General features: G+C 45.1%; 1 protein-coding gene across 2 annotated transcripts in view; it reads right to left on the reverse strand.

Moving 5' to 3' along the window:
• Window positions 1-1,128: 1,128 nt before the first annotated feature.
• Window positions 1,129-23,368, reverse strand: part of SH3BGRL (SH3 domain binding glutamate rich protein like) — a 30,773-nt gene continuing 8,533 nt past the window's right edge. For both annotated transcript variants that reach the window (NM_001012574.2, XM_040698832.2), the window contains exons 2-4: window positions 10,993-11,178; window positions 7,955-8,035; window positions 1,129-3,916 (exon numbers count right to left, since the gene is read on the reverse strand). In NM_001012574.2, the coding sequence (NP_001012592.1) occupies window positions 3,884-3,916; window positions 7,955-8,035; window positions 10,993-11,178 (300 nt within the window). In that variant the 3' untranslated portion in view covers window positions 1,129-3,883. The remainder of the gene's footprint in view (window positions 3,917-7,954; window positions 8,036-10,992; window positions 11,179-23,368) is intronic.

Genomic DNA, 23,368 nt, shown 5'->3' on the forward strand with positions numbered 1-23,368 from the left:
GCGGCCCGAGCGCCCCCTGCGCGGTCGCCGCACTGCAGCCAGGGGGCGCTGCTGCGGTGTGTTGGTGAACTCGGGGCAGCAGCTCGCTCCTTCACCCAGGGCGTGCGCCTCTGGGGGCCGCTTTGTAACGCGCGGGGGCACTCGCCGTGAAGAAGGACGGCACCGAGAGCTGTAATGGCCAGAACTGCCCGGCCACGCCGGCACCCCCCCCCAAGCACGAACCGCCGCCATTCCCCTCCGCTCTGGCAGCCTGAAAGAGGCGGGAGGCGGGGCGAAGAGCTGATTGACAAGGCCACGTCCAATCGGAACGGCGAGGCGGGCCCGCCACGCTCGCTGAGTGGCGGCTGGTCGCCGTGGCAACGGCACGAGGCGACCGCTGGGGAGAGCGGGGCGGCGCTGCCGCGGGCGCCGCCATTACGGGGTACGCACCGTACTGCGAACCGGCCCTGACATCGCGCATACGTGCAGCGTATGGTACCGGCTGGTATCAGACCACTGCGTCTTTCATGAAATGCAGATCGAGAATAGTGGGAAATTGATAAAACCCCACGTTAATTGGTAGGAAAGTTTATTACAGGGCACGCCATTGTAAGCTGAAACAGCAATCTGGGGAGACATTACATGCAGTACAGGGTTTGTTTCCTCACAGGAGTATAACGGTGCGTTACCAGCATTGTTCTTCTCCTAGAACCAAAGCACAGCGCCGTTCTGGTACTCAGAACCCCTCACAACCAGCATAAAGCTAATTAATTACACGCTGCCAAAAAAGCACTGTGAGTGTTTGGCAACCTTTACAGGCACGGGGTGAAGTTGATTGGCCCGGTCCGCATTCAGTTTGGAACTGCCTTAAGGAAAGAGTGGGAAAGCAGGTTAATTACAAGGTGTATTCCGTGCTCTCCCAAACCTCCGAGGGTTTCGTTTCATGTAGGTGTATCCCAAGTAATTGAAACCCATTAGCTGCAAAAGGTGAGAGATCCAGCACATCTGACAGGCAGCAGCAATGGATACGTGACTTTAGCGGTGCCGTATGGGTGCCGTACTTCAAAAGCTTGTATTTTCATTCGAATATCCGCTTCTTTAACCTTACAGGTCCATTCAAACCATAAACAAAGCACGGGAAAAAGTCAGTAGCGTGAGAAAGCATTCTAAAACGGTTTTATTGGAATGATACAGGAATGGTTAGTAATACAGGTAGAGTCCTCATTGCCTGCCATCTACATGGTGAAACAGAAAATGAGAAACAAACAAATTCAGTTCTTGTGCCCGTCGTTAGCTCAGGTCTGTGGATGAGAAAAACAGCATAGAGGCAACACGTTCCCAGCACTCCCAAATTCAAACAAGATGTCTGCATCAAAACTGTCACACGCAGTCCCACAACAAAGATATTTCAGGTATTTTTCAGTTGGTGTTGGTGCCTTGTTCTCTGGACAAAGAAGTAATTCAGTCTGTCTCAACAGAGCTTTCTTAGGAATGCTGATACAGTCTGAATGCTACCATATGGCAAAGATGGGGGACCAGAAGAGGAAAGCGAGTTCGCTTTCTTAACCTGGTAATTCTCTTGACCATCAGAAACAGACTGACCTCATTTCAGAATGCTCTGGGTCGCTGAACTGACAGAATCTGGCAGTGACTTTCAATTACAGCTTCTTCAAAATAATGACTGTAATTCACAGAACTTACTTTCCTTACACAGGAAATTGGAATGAGGATACTGACTTGAGTGTCAAATTCCACTTTCTTCACAAGACTTCACTCAGTATTCTTAAATACTTTCTCAAAAACTTGGCCTTCAGTTTAGACACAGGAAAAAAAAGATTACACAAATATGAAGAAAGAAAAATCACCTCCGTTTTGAAAGATGAAATTACAGTAAACAAAAATAAGACACTAAGCTTAAAGCAATACTTAACTTTCACACTCATAAGATCTTAAAAATACATTTCACAGAAATTCAGTAATTGCTGATAAAGCTCATTACTAAAAAAAGCACAGATGTGTGTGTAAATGTTGAAGGTAAGGCAACATTAATCTATCCGTGTGTAATTTGACAGCGTGCTTGCATTTTTAAGCACAAGCTTCAAGCCAGCTTGCTGGCTGCCGCAACAGAAAAGATGAAACGTGAATTAAATGTACCTAACTCAGCTCTGTGCTCAATCCTGCTCTGACATCTGTGAAAGTTTCAACGTGAACCCTCCAGAAGCAGAGCTGCTCTCCAACCACAGCAAGGAGCTGCATTTCTGCTTTAACAGATGTTGACAAAATCAGCGGTTTCAGCGAATGAACAGAAGCCCCAAAGAAACGTCAGTGAGGGAAGTATTTAATTACTGCACTTTAAACCGTCTTTGTAAGCCTGAGTTTTTATTTCTATCCTTGTTCCTAATTGGAGAGTTTAAAACTATGAACTGTAAACGGTTTTGTAAAGTCTCTGAAAAGCACTGCATACATTTCCCAGCAGAAATAACCGCACTGCGATGATACTCTGCAGCCTTTTGCTGAACCGCACCACCTGTTTCTTCATAAAGCAAAGAAAATCAAAATATGTGTATGCAGAGCAATTAGAATGATCCTCTAACTACAGCAAGGACTAATTACCTTTCTGTATTTTGATGCTTTGAGGGGATAAGTACATTATGTGGTGCATAATGCATTTTAAATTACTCACACATTTTTTAAACCTGTTTCTTATCCTTCAGGGCACTTGTAATTACCTGCATTTTTGCAGAACATGGCCAGGAAATTCAGGCTATCTCATGAGCACTGGGAGAACAGACAGGTTAATATTGCACGTGGTAAATTCACCAATACAAGACACCTTAATGGGTTCACAATTCCTGTAATAGCTTGATGATATGGCAACAGCAATGGAAATAAGCTTTTAAACCTTAAAAAAATCTTGGATAATTACAATAGTTCTTGCTATTCAAACATTTAACTTTACTCATTTGAAAAAATACTATATGAATCTAATGACTACTCGAACATGCATTAAGATGCCTAATACTATAAGCAGTGTGAACTGGTATTTTTGTAGAGAAATATATTAAAGGCGTTCACCCTTACACAGGTAAGGAAATGCCACTTCTGGCCATTTTGGCTTAATTGCAACATTGCCTGGGAATCAGCATCTATTTCTTGAGGTGCACTGAATCTTGCACATAAACGTGTAACCAAGTCATGCTTAGGCAGCTGTGTGATGAACTTGCCAACGAAAAGGCTGTCCAGTGCCCACATCTCTCTTTGTTTGTCAAAAGAGCCCACACAAATCACTTAAATGAGAAATACATGACATTTTTTTTTCATCATCTGTACAGTGTGTTACAATACAAATCTTAAATATCCATCCTACAAAAGAACAAACGTAACTTTCAACAGTGACTACACTGGTTATAATACACACCACCACCTACAATTTCATCTGAAACCAGAATTTAAAGACACTGAAAAATGGTGTATTTCTGTAACATTTTTTGAGGCAACTCAGGCACTAAAGCTAGTATCTGACAAGGTTTTAGATACTGCTGCTTTTTTTTCCTAGACTTTAAATAGTTGGATTCCTAGGTATAACCACATCTGTATTAAAATAGCTTCTTGAAGTTTACACAAAATGGACAAATTGCCAAGACAATTTAAACTATGTGAAAACCATTCATGTCCAATTGCTTCGGTTTCCTATGCTTATAACTTTGTAATAGTACACCCCATGCTTTCTACCTTTATGTTCACATTTTCATCTTGTGTTCAAATTTGTGTTATATATGGTGAATGCTGCAAGCACCAATCACATGTTAGAAATCACATCTATATTTCTTGAAGCAGAGACAGTTTTACTATTTTATAAAAAGCCGTGGAAATTCCCTTTACAGAACATTAAGGCAGTTGAAATTCATGCTTGTTGCTTTGCCAGTGCTTCAGCTTCCTGAAACAGCAGAACAGAAACATGTATTAGTACATTATGAAAGATAACAATGTACACATACCTGTGTTGGGCAGTAGCATATGACATAAAAAAATGCAGTCGTACGTGATTAAGAAGTGAACAGCACTGATCCCAACTCAAAGGATCTCCACTGCCTACGATTACATTGTCACATAAGGCATTGGCTTCACCTCCAATTCTGACCCAGCTCAAGAAGGACTTGCAAAAAATGAATCGGTTGCTCCCATTCCTCAGCTTCCTGCTGTGCATGCACAAAGCAAGATTGACCATGGAAGTTTAAAACAGAAGAACAGATATAATGAGTTATCCCTTTTTTATTGTTAGGACACAAGAACTACTTAGAGATCAACGACTATTGAAGAACTGTGGATAAATGACAATATTGTATATATTAATATATACATATTATATATTAATAAAAACTTTACGTAGGAGAAAGGGGGGGAAGAGGGGGGGAAAAAAAAGCCTTGGGAGAGACATAATTTCCTTTTCTAATTAAATACCACCAAACAACCAGAAGCCCCCACTTAGTGTTTGCCTTCCAGAGCAGCCTGAGAAGTCAAAGAGAAGGAGACCTGCAGGCGAGCTCCATCCCAGGGCTGGCAGTGGGCCTGCGCTGGCACCAGGATTGCTGAGCAATCCCAGCTCCCCACGGCAGAGAAGCAATCTAGTGGGCATGTGCTTCCTCAGGAACTGCTGCTGCTTCTCACCTGCTCCTTGCACACAGAGCTCCCAGCCCATGGCTCCAGGAGGGACCTGGCATGGAGCTCTAGCCCCTGGGCTGCATGAGAATGTCCCTGTGAAGCTGGCCTTAGAGTCCCTATAGAATCACAGAATCGTTAAGACCTTTAAGATCACTGAGTCCAACCATCACACCATCCCCACCATGCCCACTAACCACGTCTCTTGGTGCCTCATCTGCGTGTTTCTTGAACACCTCCAGGGAAAGTGGCTCCCCCACCTCCGTGGGCAGCCCATTCCAGTGCCTCACCACTCTTTCAGAGAAGAAATTTGTCCTACTATCCAACCTGAACCTCCTCAGTGCAACTTGAGGCCACCAGTGCTTGTACTGTCACTGTTACCTGGGAAGATGATCAAGAAGCAGCTGAAGCAGTTCAGCAGGCATACCAGTTCACCTCTAACATGTATTAGTGCATATCAGGAGGATCATTAAAAAACAATAGCCTACATTTTTCACTCTGTTTTTTTCTGTGAAGTCACCACAGAAGTGAGAGAATGAAGAAATACAAAAGGATTTTTTTTCCTGAAAGTGGTTTCTGCCTGCGTACTTCTGAGTGAAGATTAATTTAATTACCTGCTAGCAGCAACATGGCCTACAGAACGACAAACAGGGTCATCGTGCTCTCACTTCAGGGTGGAGTGTGCAGTTCATTTTAAAGGAAATCTGCTAAACATAGCTTTTATGTAATGGCGTTGTTTGCTTTGGTGACTGCACAGAAATACCAGAAGATAACAGACTCAACAGTATCATTGTTAAAATGAGCCAGTATGCTAAACAAATAAATAAGTAAAAGGAGGAAGGACTATGAAAGGACTTTCTGAGAAGCCTGTAGGACTCATCAGAGGGGAGACACGGGCATCGACCCCAGCCTGCAGGACAGCAGTCCCACACTTATCTCCATTATCACACACGGGTTGTGCTGGCTCTGCTGGCACACTGCCACACACATCCCAGCATGCTGCTGCCCGCCTCGGGCCGTGGGAATGGCCCCACACTGTGTGCCAGCTCTGCTCCCCTGCTCTGCTCCCTGCACAGACACCACAGAACAGAGTGGAGCTGGGATGTTAGTGAGCCATGGCACTCGTGGAAGGGCAGCCCATCAGTTTGCAGCACAAAAAGCAGGTGAAAAAATGGGTAAGATTAAGAAAGGACAACAAAAGCTGGGGGGAAAAAAGGATGGTGTAAATTGTCTGGAAGACATGTAGCTCTTTGAATGGAAACAAGAGGAGATGGATCTCTTGACTTTCTAACAACTCCATTAGGCAGTCGCTGGCAGTATAGAAGTGACACCTGGCCTTTTTTTTTAGGCAGTGCTAAGCTGGAGGGGACTCCTGGTATTTCTGTTGTCTCCAGGAACAAACCATCATGGCTCAGTAAACAGTTACTTGCGTTTCCTATGCTCACTTCTGAGCCTTCCTTAATTTTGTTTAGCATTAATGTTGGAACTTAGTATTCAAACACCTTTCCAAATCTCTCTTAATGACATGCAATGGAGGTTTGGTGCCAGGTCCTTCTCTTGCTGGTACACAGGTTGATCCCAGACTCCTTTCACTTATCTAGCAACACAAGGTCGTTAACTACAGTATTACAGCCATCCTGTAAATACCAACTGCAGTATCTACAAATCAGTTCCTCCTCCATGGCACAGGCAATCAGCTTGATTTGACATAATGTAATCTCGAGTTGGATACCAAAAGTCAGAGCAACTGTAAGAAGCACGGGGTACAAAGTCACTGATGCAAAGGTTATCTTCATCAGCTCATACTGCAAGCTGTAGCAAATAATATGAGAATCCAGAAGTGTACAACTGCATTAACGTTCCTCCTGTTTAAAACTCATCTTTTCCCCCTAGGACAAATCTGAGCAACTAACAGCCACACAGACTGTTTCTGCCAAAACAACAATCTACCAGGTTAGGTTAGCAGCGGTGTCTGTAACTGCTGTGGAGACAGGTGACCTGATTCGTTATGGCACCAGCTTCATTTCCTAGACCTCACACGTAAGAGGAAATGCAAAGACTTTCCTGCACACCTTCTTTCTCCTTGGTTCTATCCTACTCACTCTTTTGTGCAACACTGTGCAGATGTTCTGAGAAATAAACAGGATTTAAACATCCATTGCACTGTGTGAGCTGGCCTTCTGAAGCTAGCAATGCACCATGCTGGGGCACGTATCACAGGGTTTGCTCTCTGAAACTCCATACCAGGCAGAGTTTTTCCTCACTACACCACTCATTAGTGGAATTAACCCTAGAAATTAGTTTGGTGCCCATAACTGTCTCAGTCTGACCTGGAAGTTCTGATGCTTAATACTAACTGATCGTCATCCTCTTTTAAAATTAGGTCTCTGAGTGATGCACACAGTGTGACCTTCAACTCTTACATGAATAAAGTTGAAAGGAAACGGCGTGTTTACCCATTGGAACAAGAAAGCTGGAAGTGACCTGGAGGATCCTGCTGCCCTCAAGTGAAACGTATAAAGCAGGCTTGTCCTATCCTATCTAAATCAAAAGGAGAATTCCAGCCCATTGAATCGGCAAAGCAGCAGCCCAGTTTGTAATTGGCAAGGAAAACAAGGCTTCAGATAACAAGCTGGAGAAAAAACTGCTCTGCAGTAAGAGCACATTATTTCAAAAACAGTGATTCTGGTTTCGTGGTATTTCCTAGAACAAAACAAAGCTTCACGTGATTTAATTATTTATTTTTTTTTTTAACCTTGAATTGAAATAATTCTTTGTCGTTTGGTTGGTTTTTTCTGTGGCAGTATCTTTTCATCCAGATTGCATGTGCATTCCTCAGTGCAAATATTAGCTGATCTTTCACTTTTTCCCCCAGAGTGTGCAATTTGGAAAAGAGTCCCACAGTAAGAGACAATTATATGAGTGCAGAACTCTACCAAGCTGCTTTTTTTATTTTTTATTTTATTTTTTTTTTTTTTTACCTTCACAGCCACAAAAGCTTTTCCATTAAGTTGGGAAAGAGCAGGGTGGCTCCACACTGAGGATACCAAAAGGGCATCAGTACTGAACACAGATTTTCTGGTAGAAGGAGGGGAAGGAAGATACCTCCAGGGAACACAGCACTCTCCAAATAAAGCAGCACATAACGACAGTGTGTTGATGTGATGTTAAAGTCTGAAAGCCAGTCTGTGGACACACTGAATATCAGTCCAGTATGTAGACTCACTGGGACACCCTCAGAACACGTAAAATATCCTGCCGTGAGCAGAAAAGAACAAGGTATAAAATACAGGTTGTGGTAAATGTACACACCTACCTTTGAACCAGGTGGCGCAGTCAAGCCTAAAAATGCATATACTGCATTGTTCTCTCGAGCTTCAAAGAAAGCTTCATAATCCTTCACGGTGGGATTGAGGGGAAAACAAAACACAGTAATTATTACTTTTCAGAAATAATCAGAGCTCAATTTGGGGTGTAACCCAACCCACACTGAGCAAATTGCTTCTTGCGGCATAATGCAGACCTGAGTGTGTCATCTCCTACTTTTATCACTGATACTGATGCTGCAGGGTTTGTACTGCCTGAAAAGTGACAGACTGGGAATTTGGGGATCTGTAGTAACAGATGCTGCTGCAAGGTACTTCAGCCTTTCCCAAAGGGATAACCTCCATAGCTGCTGTCACAGGCCTGTCTCCTCCAGAACCAGGCTGAGCCCGCTCTTTGGCATCAGAAGCACTGATACCCATAGCTGCCACTACTAATTGCTCATCAGTAATGACAAATGGGCAGTTATGGACATTAACTCTCATACCTGTCAAAAGTTAAATTTAAACCTGTAAATTAAGACTTCACCTTTTCTCTTCACATTCTGCCTTTAGCGATTAGCCTACCCAAACAAAGTCAGGTGAGACTGATGTAAAACCAACCTACTTGCATGCAGACAGATGCTGCTTCAGCATAAGCCCTGATAGTGCATGAGCCCAGTGAAAAACTGCACATCTCAGCCCTGTACTGTTCGGCACTGTATTAAGAAGTGCATTGCAGTTGCTCTAAATATGCACACAGCCACTTCCCAAGAAAATTAAGGTGAAAACAATGAAGCAATAAAAAATATACCCATGCTTCCTTTTCTGCCTTTTTTCATACTTGAGACAGAATACAGTTCTGTGTGGATTACAAACAACACAGCTTAGTTGACTGCTAGGTTAGGAAACAGCAAGCAAAAACCCCACACTGTGGCTCAGCAAGAGCCGTTGCCAAACACCAACCAAAGGAACCCAGAATGTTTGTGCAAGCTCACTGCTGTCCGAGTTACCACACACTTCCCTGATTTCCAAACGCAGCACGTCTGACCTATGCCTTGCTTTTTCTCCCTTTTTAACAGAAACAACAGTACTGACTCCCTCCAGCTTTACTGGGGAATGTTTTACTGCAGGAGTCCTGGCAGAGAACTCCACAGAGAGGCAGCAGCTCAGAGCAGGCTCAGTCATGGGCTGAAGTCAGGCAGAGAGCTGCCATTAAGGGCACAGGGCTCTGCACGCCTGCCTGGTCAAAGCCTGAGAAACAGCAAATGTTGTAGGACCTGCAGTGTGCTCAGAGCTGGGGTGCTTCTCACCAGAGGCTGTTGCAGCTGGAACAGACGAACTACAGGGAACAGAGGGTTTGAAAAGCCTAGAGATCAGGGATGTCAAGTTATTGCTCCATTTGTACATGCAGCACTCAGGTGCTAGTTTGATAAAAATGTGTACGAGTATGTTAAATCCTCCTGAGGCCCTTCTGTTGACAGCACTTGTTATGTGCTGGGGCTGCTTGATAACAAAGCAGCTGTTTATCTTGCCTGTGCATAGTTCGGCAGGCTGCTTTGGAGCATCCACTAGGAAAGGAATGCCTGTGCTTAAGGAGCAGGGTTTGTGCCAGCCTGGTGATACACAGCACCTACAATTACAGCCTCCCTGCCATGCATGGGCCGGGAGCGTGCTCATCCTGCTACCAGTTATACTGCATCTGATGAAACAGAGAAGTTCATACTTGAGGAGAATCAGATACTTGAGGAGATCAGAACACTGAAAGGTGCTCAAATGTGTGTGCACAGAATTAACTTCTGCCTTTCTGAGAGCTAAACTAGTGACTCGAATCCAGCTACACAAATTCACTGAACTTCAAAAGTTCAAAGTGACACCAGCCAAAATTTTAGGAATGAAATAAACACATAGGCCTGAAGCACATACACCTCTTTCCCCAAAATTACTGCAAACTCTCATGCATTGCAGCTGGGGATACATGAGAAGCATCTCCCATACACAAACATCCAGATTAAGCTGCGTACATTTTTCTTGTCTCACCCAACTGCATAGTAGAGCCCTGTTCTACTGCACACCTGCAGCAATGCAGCAGGAATTTGGCAACAGGGACAACTGCACAGTCATCTCCTATCTAAAGCTCTGCAAACCAAAGGAGAAAGGCAATTCTGTTGCAACCGGGCTTCCTACTGGTACAGAATTGTTTTTTTTTAAATATAGATAATTGAGCAGAGATTTTCAGCTCTTCATGACTTCTCAGCTTTTGGTTGCAGACAACTATCAATCATTATGTTTGTCACTCCAAACCAAACTCTTTCCATGTCAAAACCAGTCAGTAAAATTTTGAAGGCCGGATGGTATGTTAACTCACTGGATGTTGTTTCAAGTTCTGCTTTTATTACAAGCAAGAAAAAATGGTGGTGCACTGAGAACCATTTCTTCCAGTGGCCACAGGATTGCCTCTCAAAGTTTCAGCACTGGTAGATGTGAATGACAGATGCTGCTGCTCAGGACCAGGCAGCAAAATGACTTCGAAGTGAACACACAGCAGAAAGCAATGCATACTGTGAGCTCTTTTCAGAAGATATTAGGTTTTAAAAATAAAATTAACAGTTAATCTAATAATCATTCAAGCATGGCCTGCTGAGTAGAAGTGCTGCAGGGCAGCATACTTTTGATCAAGCATTAAAATAATTACAAAGAGGTATTCTATTCTCAGTGTGATTTTTAATCTTTTCAAGGCATTGGAGTAAGTGGGCTGCAGCTGCATTCATTTTACAAACAGCACAAAAACTCATCCCAAGGATCACAAAACTCACGTACTGACATGGGATGCATCACCCCACAAGTATTCTGGAGAGGAACAGACTGGAGCTATCTGAAATCTACATGCAAAACCCATGTGGACAGCTCTCTGAACTTGCTACAGGTCGATGTATCAATACCAGACTTCTGCCAAGTGTTAGCTTGGTGAGAATTAAGCATTGCTGATGACAACAGCAGGGCAAGAGCATGGCAGTGAGTGCAAGGAGGAGGACCAGAGGCTGTCCCTTACCCCGAGGTAGCGGCTGTCGTTGAAGAGCCGGGGTGGCAGCGGGTTCCCGCTGGCTGGCCGCCTGTCTTCAGGGACGTTCTCCCGCATCCACTTCCGATTCTCCTCATTGGCAGCGATGTCTTTTTCCTCAAATTCTATTTTGTTGGCTTCCAGGAAGCCTAGAACATCTTGCTGTTGCTTTTTAATCTGTCACAAAGAAGGAAGGGAGGAAGAGAAGAATAAAATCAGTCAAGTGATTTCTGCTGCCTATTATGCAGTTCCTGGGTTCGATATGAGAACAAGGGAGTGCAAAACAGATTGAAAATGGAAACTGTATGAAAATTCTTAGCAAAAAATAAAGTTTATTTTCATCACTTCTCATCATCAGCAAAATTCACAGAGCGGGTTTCTTTACAAGCAGTCTCTCAGATTGGCTCCTTTTTGACCAAACAGGCTGGAGTCCAAAGGCTGCCTCTATACACACGAGTGTTGCCAATGTTAAGATTCCACCAAACCAAAGGTGCAAGCAGTCCCTGTGCCGCTGCTGTGTTGGCTGAGCCTGGCAACTATCTCAGGGAATACTGCAGTACAGGAGCAGTGAAGTTTGCTGGAGGGATATGCAAGGTGCAGCCTGTACCCTCCATGCCCCTAACACACATATGGACTTCCTGATAGAGATCTCATCGCATCCTCATTAACAGAGAGATCCCAGTGCAGCTCTGGCTCACGTTTCTCTAGACAGAAGGCCTCTCCTGCAATGCTCCAGCACAGAGAGTTCTGACCCTGCATTCTAGCCGGAGAGCCCACATGGATGCAGCAGAACCTCAGCAAAAGCAGGATTTCTGCAGCAAAGACTGTGCTGGCTATTTACAGGAAAAGTGGTTTTTATTACTGTCATGCTTGAATTATTAACTTCCTGATGCAGAGATGTTCTGCTGTGCTCTGTTCTTCCTCTGCATGACTTTACCACCAAAAAGGAAATTATAACCATGCATATCCTGGCAAACAATGAAAAAGTAAGGATTAATGGGAAATCTGTACCCTTCACATTGCACCCTTCACTGCAAACGGAGCTTTATCCCAGGAAGGCCCCTGGGCAGCACCCCACACTGATGCTGTGCCACTACCAGCTCTGGCCACCAGCCGCTCTGCATCCTGCATGTGGGAGATGACTGCAGAGAGGGAGCAGCATGCAGGAGCAGAACCCTGTGACCCCAAAGAGGATGCACAGTGGCACTGCTTGGCATCCAGCACCGCTTTCTACGTACTTCTTCAGCAGAGTGATCCTACAAGAGCCCACAGAGCTCCTCCCAGACGGGTCAGTGCACCCAATGTGAGTGCAAACCCTCAAGCACCATAGCTGTGTGTTAGCAAATTTTCATCATGGCTAAAAATAAATAAAATGGACAAGTTAATACAGCCCCAAGGAGGTCATTCATGTTACAGGCGATACATAAGAACATTTCTCAGCACACTCAGATTTACTGGTAAGAGACTTCCTCATTTGCCTTTAATAACAAGGGTCATAGCAGGAGGGAGCCGTCAGGGAAAGTTTTCCTCCACCATGTTACAAAGGTCAAAGAAAAAAGAGCCAGCACTTCCTTCATAAACTCTTCCACGGGACTAGAATATGGGAAAGGTCTTTGTAATTGTAAACTGCTCTGTCAGTACTCGGTTTTTAAGGCCACATGCTGACCTGGGAATAAATGGAGGGTTTCTTCTCCCTAATTACATTACAATTAACCATTTCCCACCAGTTGTGAATTACAGATCAAGCCAACTCTCATTACTCTCAGTTCCTTAACTTGCGAACTATCCACCTCTGCTCATCCCCCCAGCTTTGTGCGGCTCTGGCAGGCTCGGGGCTGCTTCCAGCCACAGGTAGCACAGCAGGGCCTGAGCTCAGGGCTCAGATGACTACTGCAGCAGGTGACCCTCCCTGCTGGTCTGAGAGCAGCTAGTGGAGCTGGCTGTGCATTTACTCTGCTAAAAGCACTATGCGGGAGGCAAGGGCAGCATTTTGGTCACTGCACATCTATGAGCAAAGGAGACAATTCTCCTTCCACAGCAGTGGGAATGCCCTGAAAATAATGAACTAGAGCTGACGCACATGGAAACCCTCTTCTTTTGGCCAAGGAAATGAGTTAGAAGATTCACAGGACATCCCCTCCTGGTTCCCCAGACACGAGGAACACAGAGCACTGAATGCTCCAGAAGCACAGCATCCATGGCTGCCAGGGTGCGTTATTTACTGTGATTTTATTTAGAAAACCACTATTAGTCTCAGGCACTGGAGAACCGCTGGGAGGGAAGCGCCTGAAATAGAGCAGCAGGCGCCTGCTGCCACTCCGGGGTGCTTTGTCTTACTCAGATGGGCACACACAGCAGTGAGGACAGAAGCCTGGAGATGGTTCCTGCTGCCCAAGTTTGGGAAGGAGCGCAGAGCTGTGGGAGCACAGGCACCTTCTTCAGTAATTACAAGCCAGCCATGAATTATCAGCCTTTCAACAGAGAACGCGCGTAGAAATACAACATGAAAATGAGCAGCTCAGAACTATGATCAAGTACTGTCCCTCCTCGGGATGCTCTCCAGAAGTGAGTGTTTCTGTCCTAGGGTCCAGTTGGCAGCAGCAGATGCCGTCAGTAACACAGAAACCACGTCAAGCTGCTGGGAATGGAGGTGGGTGATGCTGTCCAACAAACGGCAGTCCATCAAAAGCGGAACTTTAACTCCAAAATGGGCAGCGCTTCCCACAGAATGCTGCGACACTTCGGTCTCAAAAGATTTTTGTTTCTTCCCCTTTTTTGCTCACTCACACACACGCACGCACAAAATGTAACTAAGCGATAATAAACAGAAAAGAGACAAGGAGACAGAGGACAAAGCTGGTTTAAGTCTTCAAGGAGTCTGCGGCATCACTGCTGCACTTTGAGCCAAACTCCATTTCCTCCCAGCTTCTCAGCTCAGCTACCAAGCTGGTATCCAGCGCTCTTCACTGTGGCTGACCAAGGCACGTATCGATTTGTGATTCAAGGTTATTTGGTTCTTTTGACAAACGCTTCCAAATATAGTAAAAATATGTTCCCATTATTTTAGTTCACTTTCAAGGAAGTGATTTCACCTAAAACAATTTGTCCAGATGAACGGACTTTTGACAGCACTGGGCTAAGATGCTAACAAGCTGACCATATAAGTTCTTCAACAAAAGCTATTGCAAAGACTGCAACAGCGGAAGGAAAATGGAAGAATCTGACACAAAAGTGACCAGGATTGCTGGAACTTTCTTTCTGCAGGTCCTGCAGGAGCACAGGGCAATGCTTGGGGACCTCGGGCTCCAAACGCATCGTGGACCAGCAGCACCCCACTGCAAGGAAACTGCTGTTTGAAACACATTACTGAAAAGAGCTTCAAAGAAATGTCTTATTTGGTATACAGAAGCATACAAAACAGTCTTGTTTGCACTGCTGGCCAAGAAGGATTTTGCTTTTAAGTCTTGCTATTTCTTCAGTTTATAAATAAACTCCCTGCTGGACAATGGATGTGTTTTGGAAATCTATTTCTGGACCACAGGAACTCAAAGTAAGCTGACAGTCTGAGCGCTGCTGGTCCGGCCCCACGCCGACCTTCCCGCTGCTGCTGGCATCACTCCGGCTCTGCCGCTCTGGCACGAGGCACAGGCCAGCCCTGCTGCTTGGGCGGGCATGGATCCTGCTTCCATGCAGGGAAAAACACACATATATATGTACACATATTTTCTGCAAAGGTACTTTCCAATGGCTCTTATGCTGTTGTGAGGATTTAAAGGAATTTAGAAGTTTTCTTACAAAGTTCTCAGCCATGGTTCTATGATCAGTTCCAGCCCCAACCTGCGCTGCCCCTCTCCACCTCTCAGCTGCTTCAGTGTTTTATTTCATTTTCCAAACCAGCACCAGGACACCAGAGAACAAAGGCACTGCAGTGAAACCAGATCTTGCACAATTCTCATTTTAGCTTGAAGATAAAAACCACTTTAAAAGGTTTTTACTATTTCCAATTCCAGCCTTTGGGGTTCCACCAGAATTTGAGATAAGACAAAGCAGTCACATCTTGGAAGGGTTTGCATTTCAAGGCACTGCTGGTTTTAAACATTGCTTAATCACTGGGGGGCCACTCCTTATGTCATACAGGACATCTGTTTGTACAGAGAGGTGAGAAGTTCAATCCCCCAGGTGACATTCCTGTCTGCAGTCAGACTCAGCCACTCCATCTTCAAACTGCCCATTCAAACTGGTGCGTTTTGAAGATGAAATTCAAATTCAGCTGTGAACGGGAAAAGCACAGCAATGAAAGTCTTCAGCAAACAGCAGACCCTTCCTCTAGCTCACCCAGCAGAACACTCCTGCTTGGACTTCCAATTTCACCTTCCCATACAGCGCACCTGGCAGGAGCCAACCAGCAGGCAGCTCACCCAAGCATTTAAATACCGGGGATTCCTGGAGACTTGCTCTCCACCCCAGGACACTGCAGCAGGATTCCTTCCACAGACAGAATACTTCTGACGAGGCTCCTTCCTGGACTCCATTCAGTGTTATACTGAAGGACCCAGGGGTTCGTATAAAGCTTTTGTTGTTTGCTTTTCTTTATTCACAGGAACAAGCCAGTTGTTCTTTCCCCTTATTAGCTACAAATCAGAGGTGCCAGCTGTGATGGTGCTGGTGGCCACCACTGCCATCAGCTGTGGTGAGAGGATTGAAAACTGCAGTCCCCTACAGTCCAGTAGTGCTTGAGGAGAGCTTGGCAGGATGTCTCTGAAGTGTCTCCCCGTGGTTTGCCTCACTCTTACTTCTCTCTGCCTGGTAGAACATTCACCTATTTTTAGGTCTGGGCAATTATCATTACAGAACTCAAACCACTTCTTTGCTCCAACTATTTTAAGCCAAACATGACACATAGCAATGTCATCATTATCTTTTCCAAAGCTCAGTTCCTGGTCTGTAAGGAAGAAAACTGAGGACAAACACAACAAAACCACCATGAACTTACATGACCTAAATTAAACACTGGAGGCTGGAAAAGCTCACGCTGTACTTGCACTTCTTTTTCTTTCTTTTTTTTTTCCCCCCCCAAAGTGAGACAGCATCCAGATGGGCCCCATATGTACTCACTGTCTCATGCTGGGAAAGCCCAGGGCACATCAGCTTGTGTCCTGCACAGCTGCTGCAGTGGAGCTGCCTTCATGTGGTTTGTCCCAGCAACTCAGGAGCCTCCTGTATGGATACTGCTCTCCCCATCAGCCACTTGCATGCTAGCTTGGCTGCAGCTCACCTCTGAGCTCCTGCTTCTCACCTGTGGCTCTGGAGGACACTAGATAAAAGCAGGAAAAAGTCCAGGACTGAAAAGATGCAAAACCACCACTCAGTGCAGGGCTGAGGGAAAAGTCTGGGCTAGTGAAACATTTTTGTAACCTAACTAAAGGCTGCATCACATCTGGAAGCACGCAGTCTGTTTGCAACAGGGTGTGATCCAGGCATAAGGTACCATGCTACGCAGCTGGTTAGCCTCCACAAGCCAAGAACACAGCTTGAACAGGGAGCAAAGTCCTTGCTTCCCAAAGCAAGATAAAAACTTTCTCCAGAAACTATAGAAAATTACATAAGGGGAAAAGCTGATTCATGAGAACAAAAAATAAAAGCTTCTTTTATGGCTTATAATGCCACTTTGAGTGCACTCATTCAATAACCCCATGCCTAAAAATTTGCTAAATCCCACAACAACAAAACCCAAGCCAAAAGGTTCCAGTGCATTTGACAGCTTTATTCCTCTCAGCAGACTGAGATACCAACACAAGCATCACCTCTGTGTCCTGGAGACTGGGATTCCCAATCGGGCCCAAGGCACCTTGGGACACATTGAATTTTATTCACCCTTTGATGTAGAGTGCTGAGATCACGAAGCCCCCTGCAGGAGCCTGGCTGGAGCACATTAAGCAGCCATTAATTGCTCCACGGGCAGCTGAGAGAAGTGAAGCTGGAAAATGGGTGCTTTTGTCAGTGTTGCATGGTATCAGCACTCAAAAGTATTCAGACCCAAATGGCATCACTCCTTCCATTTAAATGCATACAAGATTTGAGCTTCGCACTGCAGCAGGATTTCCAAGTGTCACTATTTTTCTATCAGACAGAAAACAGACAGCTCTACTATCACTGTCTAATAACAAAATTACAACCCTAAGTAGCCATAAACACATCTGCATCACATCAGAGATCTGCTCAGCTCCCTTCCTCCAGCAGTGGCCCACAGCAGATTCCTCCATCCGTTACTTAGGTGCAAGGACAAGTAACATTTCCTTATTTATATCAGCTCAGCTGCTAGCAAGCAGCTGCAGAAGCACTGCCTAATGAAGCCTTGATTACTTTTTAATGTGTTTTAAGCTTACTTTCTGTGAAGGCACCTTACGGATTAATATATTAGCACATCCTGCATGGAATTCTGTTCTTAACAAATAATATTCAAGCAGTTGGAGAGCAGGCAGAGAATTAATTTGTCCTTTTATACCTGCTTTTCAGAGAGCTGTTGTGTTGCTGCTGGGTTTCTGACACACACAACATCCCATCATCAGAAAGGCCGGAAGACAATTTATAAAGTACCATTTAATAAACTTCAGATTTTGCTCTGGGACATGAAAATGATCTCTGCCTGAGAAAATCCCAACCCTTTTCCTCCTCACGCCACCACATTCAGAAGCAAATCTTGCTCCTCTTTCTTGGCTCCAAGGAAAAGAAGGATGACACTGAGCATGCTCCTTCTACTCTCCCCTCACTTGCCACACCACAGGGTTTACTGACCACTAGCATTATGTTCCCTGTCCTGCCATGGCCCATCACTTGCTTTACATGCATCTATTCATCCCATAAAGTGCTTAAAGAGTCACAATTGCCAAATGGGAGCAACGTAAAAGTCAGGATGCCAAACACTCTTCCCCACGGCAGCCATAGCCTGTTAAAATACTACAAGAAAAAACATTACTTCAAGGTTTTACCACAAATATGAATTAGGTTATTGTGTTATGTTTTTCATGTTTTCCACTTTTCTTATGGAAAAGTTTTCCCTAGCTAAAGGCTGAGCAGCCACAGGTAACACACCGCAGAGGAAGGAGCTGAAAGCTTCAGTACAGCAGAATTAATTTACTGGTATGATCAGAGATGCTCGCTCCATTTTCAGAAAAGAAGGAGGGATGCAGAAGATGCATTAACACAGCAGAGCACTGAGAGTCTAGGTTGCTGTTATTAGAAGAGGCCCCAAACCCCACTGCGTGTGTGCTGTTGCTAGAAAGCCTGTCAGCCTGAGAAGAGAAAAACAGTGATATGCAAATGAAGCTGAATATTGTATGAGGCAGTTCTGATCTGGAAAGGTGTTAGACTTGCACTTCACTCAAAAAGGACATCTGGAAAACAGGGGATGCCCCAGCATTGCTCAGTCCCTTGCTCAGCATGGTGTGCCCAGAGAGTTCCCCCTACCTGTGACTTGTGCCAGCAGCCCCAGCAGCACAGTGGGGATGTCTGGTGATTGCACTAGCACAGAGCAGAGAAGAAAATGAGCCAGGGGAACGACAGCGTCTCATCCCACAGCAATATGCACATTGTACTGTGGCCTCAGGTCATCCCTATCTCAGGCCTCTGCTCTGTTTGGTGCAGATCTTCACATATCAGGAATTTTTTTATCATTTCTTTTGTAGGCCAAAATGAATATATCTTGCAAAGCCAAGCTGCCAGTCCTAAGCCTCCCCTTATCTCTCTTTAGATGAGAATGTAAAGGAGCATCAACGTATTGCAGAGCCAGAGCATCAACCACGTGCACTGGCACCTTCCACAGATCACTGCAGCACTCAAAGCTGTCCTCTTCAAAACAAAAACACCACCATCACAATACAAAATAAATTGACCTTTGGCAATTTTCTAAGTCAGTTTTGTGGCATTTGACTTTTATAAGACTGAAAACTGCTTGCCTGGTCCAAAACCAACAGAGAGACAGCTTCCTACTGTGGGAATACAGGCTCCATTATCTTGGTTACCCACTAATGCAGCATAAGCAGTGGCACAATGTGAACTCCTCATTTATTACATGCAGTTGTTTTGCGCTGCAGACTTGGAACTTGGCAGACTGTATCCTCCTGAACATCTACGTGCCCCTGGTAACAGCATCCAAGGTCCACATGGGGTTAAAGGAAAGAAAAACAGCTCTGCTCCTCCCAAAAAAGGGTATAAAATCAACCTAGCTGCTGCACATCTCAATGCGTCAGAGCTGTGAGAATGCCAGGGAGAGCAGACAGATGCACTCAGTGCCCACTGCAGCACTCTGCAGCGATCATCAGGCTTCCAAGGCTGCCCCAGGAGGAGGAAACGCCTGCTTAAAAAGAAACTGAAGTGCCCCAGGATCTGGAACAAACTCATGATGCTTCAGCCAGAGCATCTCCAGCAGTCTCACTGATCTGACCAATTTATGGTTTGCAAGAAAGCAGAAGTCTAAAAACAAACCTGTTGTCACGGCTTCTGAATTTTCCCTCATTAATCATTCCTTTTGTTTGCAGTCAGATGTCTGGCACAACAGCACGGAGCTACAAGCCTTGAGAAACCACGCTGCTTTCCCACTTGGACGTGGAAGAAGCGTTTCAGGCAAATCAATGCGAATCCTACAGCTGGATTTGTGCTTGTCCATGCCTCAGGGAGGCTGGAGGAGACCCAGGCCCCCCACATCTTCCTCGCAGCCCGAACTCCTGCCCTGGAAGCAATGGAGCACTTTATGCCCACCCTGCTCACTAAGCCCAGGGTGCCAGGGCAGCCCTGAGAAGGTGTGAGCAGGCAGTCTGCAGGTCCTGCTCCTCCTGGCACAACTCCTTGGGGCACTGCACACATCTCTGCAGCCTCAGCACCTGGCCTTAGCCTCTCTATGTTACCTGCAGCACAGCACACTGTCAGGAAATAGGAAATTCCACAGTAAGGAAAAGAGAAAAAACTCTTCAGGCTACGCTACCTCTGTCACGCGTTCCTCACATAACTTTGAATGCAGCTTTTGTATCTCAAAGCTTCCTCTCCTAAGCTGATAGTCAGCAATAATACCACTTTTTTTTTTTTTTTTTTTAAACCACTGCTTATTCCTTGTGAGAATGGGGTTAGGGTTCATTATGGCTGTTTCTACAAGCAGTAGAATACTACCAAATACACCACAGCCCAGTCTCACTGATGGGCTGCACGCATCGACCATAATGCAACTTAACACACGCAAGACTTATCTCCAGTGAGACATCAGGCTCAGTATCGTATGAGCTGCAGAAAACTCCCTGGAACATGACAAATAGCTGGGCTAGGTTCTGGAAAGCATCAACGTGGCTGAAAAAAAATGGGAGAAAAGGCATTCTGGGTGCCATTGAAAACTGACTCTTTGTTCCAGGAGCTTGAACAAGGACTTCAGTCCTGCAGATCTGGATCTCACCACCACCCTCAGCTCTCGAGCTGTTTTTCTTTCAGCCCGTCTCCCTCTGAAAGCCAAAACAATCCTCCTGTATGTTTCTTTGCACAGAGGGCTCCAGGACAGGCTGTGGAAGCTCACTGAATGTTGGCAGCAGCCACAATCTATGAATACTGGTGTCTGCAGCGTCCCACCAGGTACAACAGCGCAGGTCACGCGTCATTACGCTCCAAATGTTGTGTCTGCGCAGCGCTGGGATTTGCTGGAGAAGCAGCCTGAGGGCCAGCACCATAAACAGTAGAAGGGTGCAGTTCGGGCTGTATATTGAAACAGCTGCTGATGTAATTATTTTTCTGAATCAGTGGATTTGTGCTGGTGATGAGGAGCCCTCCATGGCAAACAGAAGAGAGAAGAAAAACATTTGACATTTCATTTGCCTGACTAGAGCAGAACTCTGGTTAGCAAATGAGTTAAGAGCACAGAGAGCACTGCAAGAGGCTCCTGTGGCTTGCAATAAAAGGAAGGTTTATTTCCTGTACAGTTTAGCACACAGGGAGACTAAATTAACCGACAAGACTAAAAGTTTACAGCATTAATTGCTGCTTCACTGCCTTTATACTGCCAGGTATTCATTATTTTTAAATAAAGCTTACTTTAAGAAGACATACAGCATGACCTCAGGGATCCTACTCTAAATCCAGGTGCTTCTGTTCTGTATTACTTTCTGTCTGCAAAGAGCTCATATACCAGAGGCACCATTGAGCAGAGAAGCCTTTTGGATGACTGCTATCAAAATAGCTATATTAAAACAAATACATTCTTCCAAGACAAGCAAGCATTTTTTTTTTCCCCGGAACTAAAATACCAAACTATCATAATACAAAGGAAGAGAGGATTAAGAGAAAAGCTATGGACTAAAGAATAAGTTTTCCTCCTCTCTCGAAAAAGAGTTTGCTGCTCCAAAACAGAACAGCAGTTTGGTGCATCCACACCAAAGCACCCAAAAGGTAAAAGATCTGGCAAACAAATGCCTGTGTTGGTATCAGTCCTTTGCACTGCCAGCTTGCAGCTTGCTTTTGAGAGTGTATCGACCCAGGGCCCACAATCCCTTCTTTATTCTAGAGCAGATTTGCTAACTTTTATGTGTAACTTTAGAAACTGTCGTGGAGCACAGTGAGAGGGGGATAAATAGAAAGCTCACAGAGTGGCTCTGCAGCTCCCAAAGCAATGCAGCACTCGGCCAACTTCTGCTGCCATCACCTGCAGGTTTGCCATCCAGGGGACTGCTCAGGTGACATTCTCAAGTCTTCCTTTACAGGAAGGCAAAAAACTGAGCATTTTTTCAACAGCAATTGCTACCCACTGGCTCAGTACTGTACATTGATGGGGGGCCGCCACCTCCAGCCCACACCTAACACTGCCCATGCCATGCAGCCATAGCCACCAGCACAGCCATGGCCACGTCCCAGCCTCCTGCTCTGCCTGCCCTAGGCTTCAGAGCCTTCCTGTCACTGTGGTTTTCAGCCTTTTTTATTTTTAAAAAAACCACAAAAGTTCTTTCTGCCAGTGTGCAGGCAGTTGTGCATTTGCATACCACAAGCAAACACGAAGACAAATACAAACTGCATTTATTTTCTGAAAGACTAAGTGTCCCAGCTGTTATTTGCTGTAGGATGGAGTTCTCCAGACCCAGGCAAGCAGCCAAAATAGCTTCATTCCCCCGCCGTTCTTCAGGCTCAGCCCCATGCTCAGCTGCTGGCACTGGGAAGTGATGGCTATCCTAATGCCTTCCATGCTGCTAATTTCAATCTCAAATTGTTATGGGGAAGACATAGCTGTCAGTCCAGCTGCTCCTCAGTTTATATAGGTGTGAATTCCTAGAGGAAGCCTTATGGGGGAGCCTTATGGACTGACTTCCATATTTTCACAGCATGTACAGCTCAAACCTTGGCCCTCTGCAGATAAAATGAAGGCTCTCGTGGCTAACTCCCAATACAATCTAAGTTGGTGAAAGGAAACAGAAATTTAGAGAGATTGCTCAATTGACATGATGAAAGGAAACAAATTTAGAGAAAGATTGCTCAAGCACAAAGGTTTCATGGACTTAGCCACCAGAACCATGAGACGTGCTTATCTGCATTACAGGGCAGAAAAGAATTTCCAGTTTCTAATCAGGATTATCAGGTCACTAACATACAAGTTTGCAAACCTGCCCCTTTTATTGTGCCTCCTTTGTACTTCTACGTTTATATATTGCATTTCCCACCTGAGGAAAAAAAAAGATCCTACATCTTTTATCAATAAATGATTTCTGGTGGAACTTCACTTCTATCCACATCCATTGAAAAAGATTTAGGATAGATTTTAATTCATCCACCAAGTTACTCTGCTCCTCTCCCATTCTGCTGGTTGCTCTGGAGCTGCTGCTGTGGCTGAGTAGACTCTCACCATGTGCACAGGAGTGACCTCAGACAAGCAGCATTAAGGATCTCCTAAAGCAAAATCTTGCCCCACTGTAGTCTATGGCAAGCCTCCAGTGCCATTAACACAGCAAGATGGTCATCCCATGAGGTGAATACAGATGTGCTGTATAAACCTGCCTGGAAACTCCTACTCTCATAAAAATGTGGGTTCATGTGAAAACTACTGCTGTTTTCCCCAGAGGCTGCCTGTTTTCTGTTTATGCAGGGCCTGCCAATTTATTCTGACCTATAGCAGTAGGGATTTCTGATAAACCTACCTTACAGTCTAGGTCTAAAAATGATGTATATCAGCATCTGCTGTTCATGCTGCAAAATCATGATGGTTTTGGAATCGCCTGCTGCCTGTATCATCAAACCCTGATGTTTCCTGTGTAAGAAATGCTGAGATAGTGACCTGCAACATGACAAGATGAACAGCCACATGCTTCTGTGAGCTCCTGTGCACGTTTTGGGTAGCTGAAAGGCACAT

The sequence above is a fragment of the Gallus gallus genome, chromosome 4 (genome assembly GCF_016699485.2).
Source record: "Gallus gallus isolate bGalGal1 chromosome 4, bGalGal1.mat.broiler.GRCg7b, whole genome shotgun sequence".
Classification (NCBI taxonomy): Eukaryota; Metazoa; Chordata; class Aves; order Galliformes; family Phasianidae; genus Gallus; species Gallus gallus.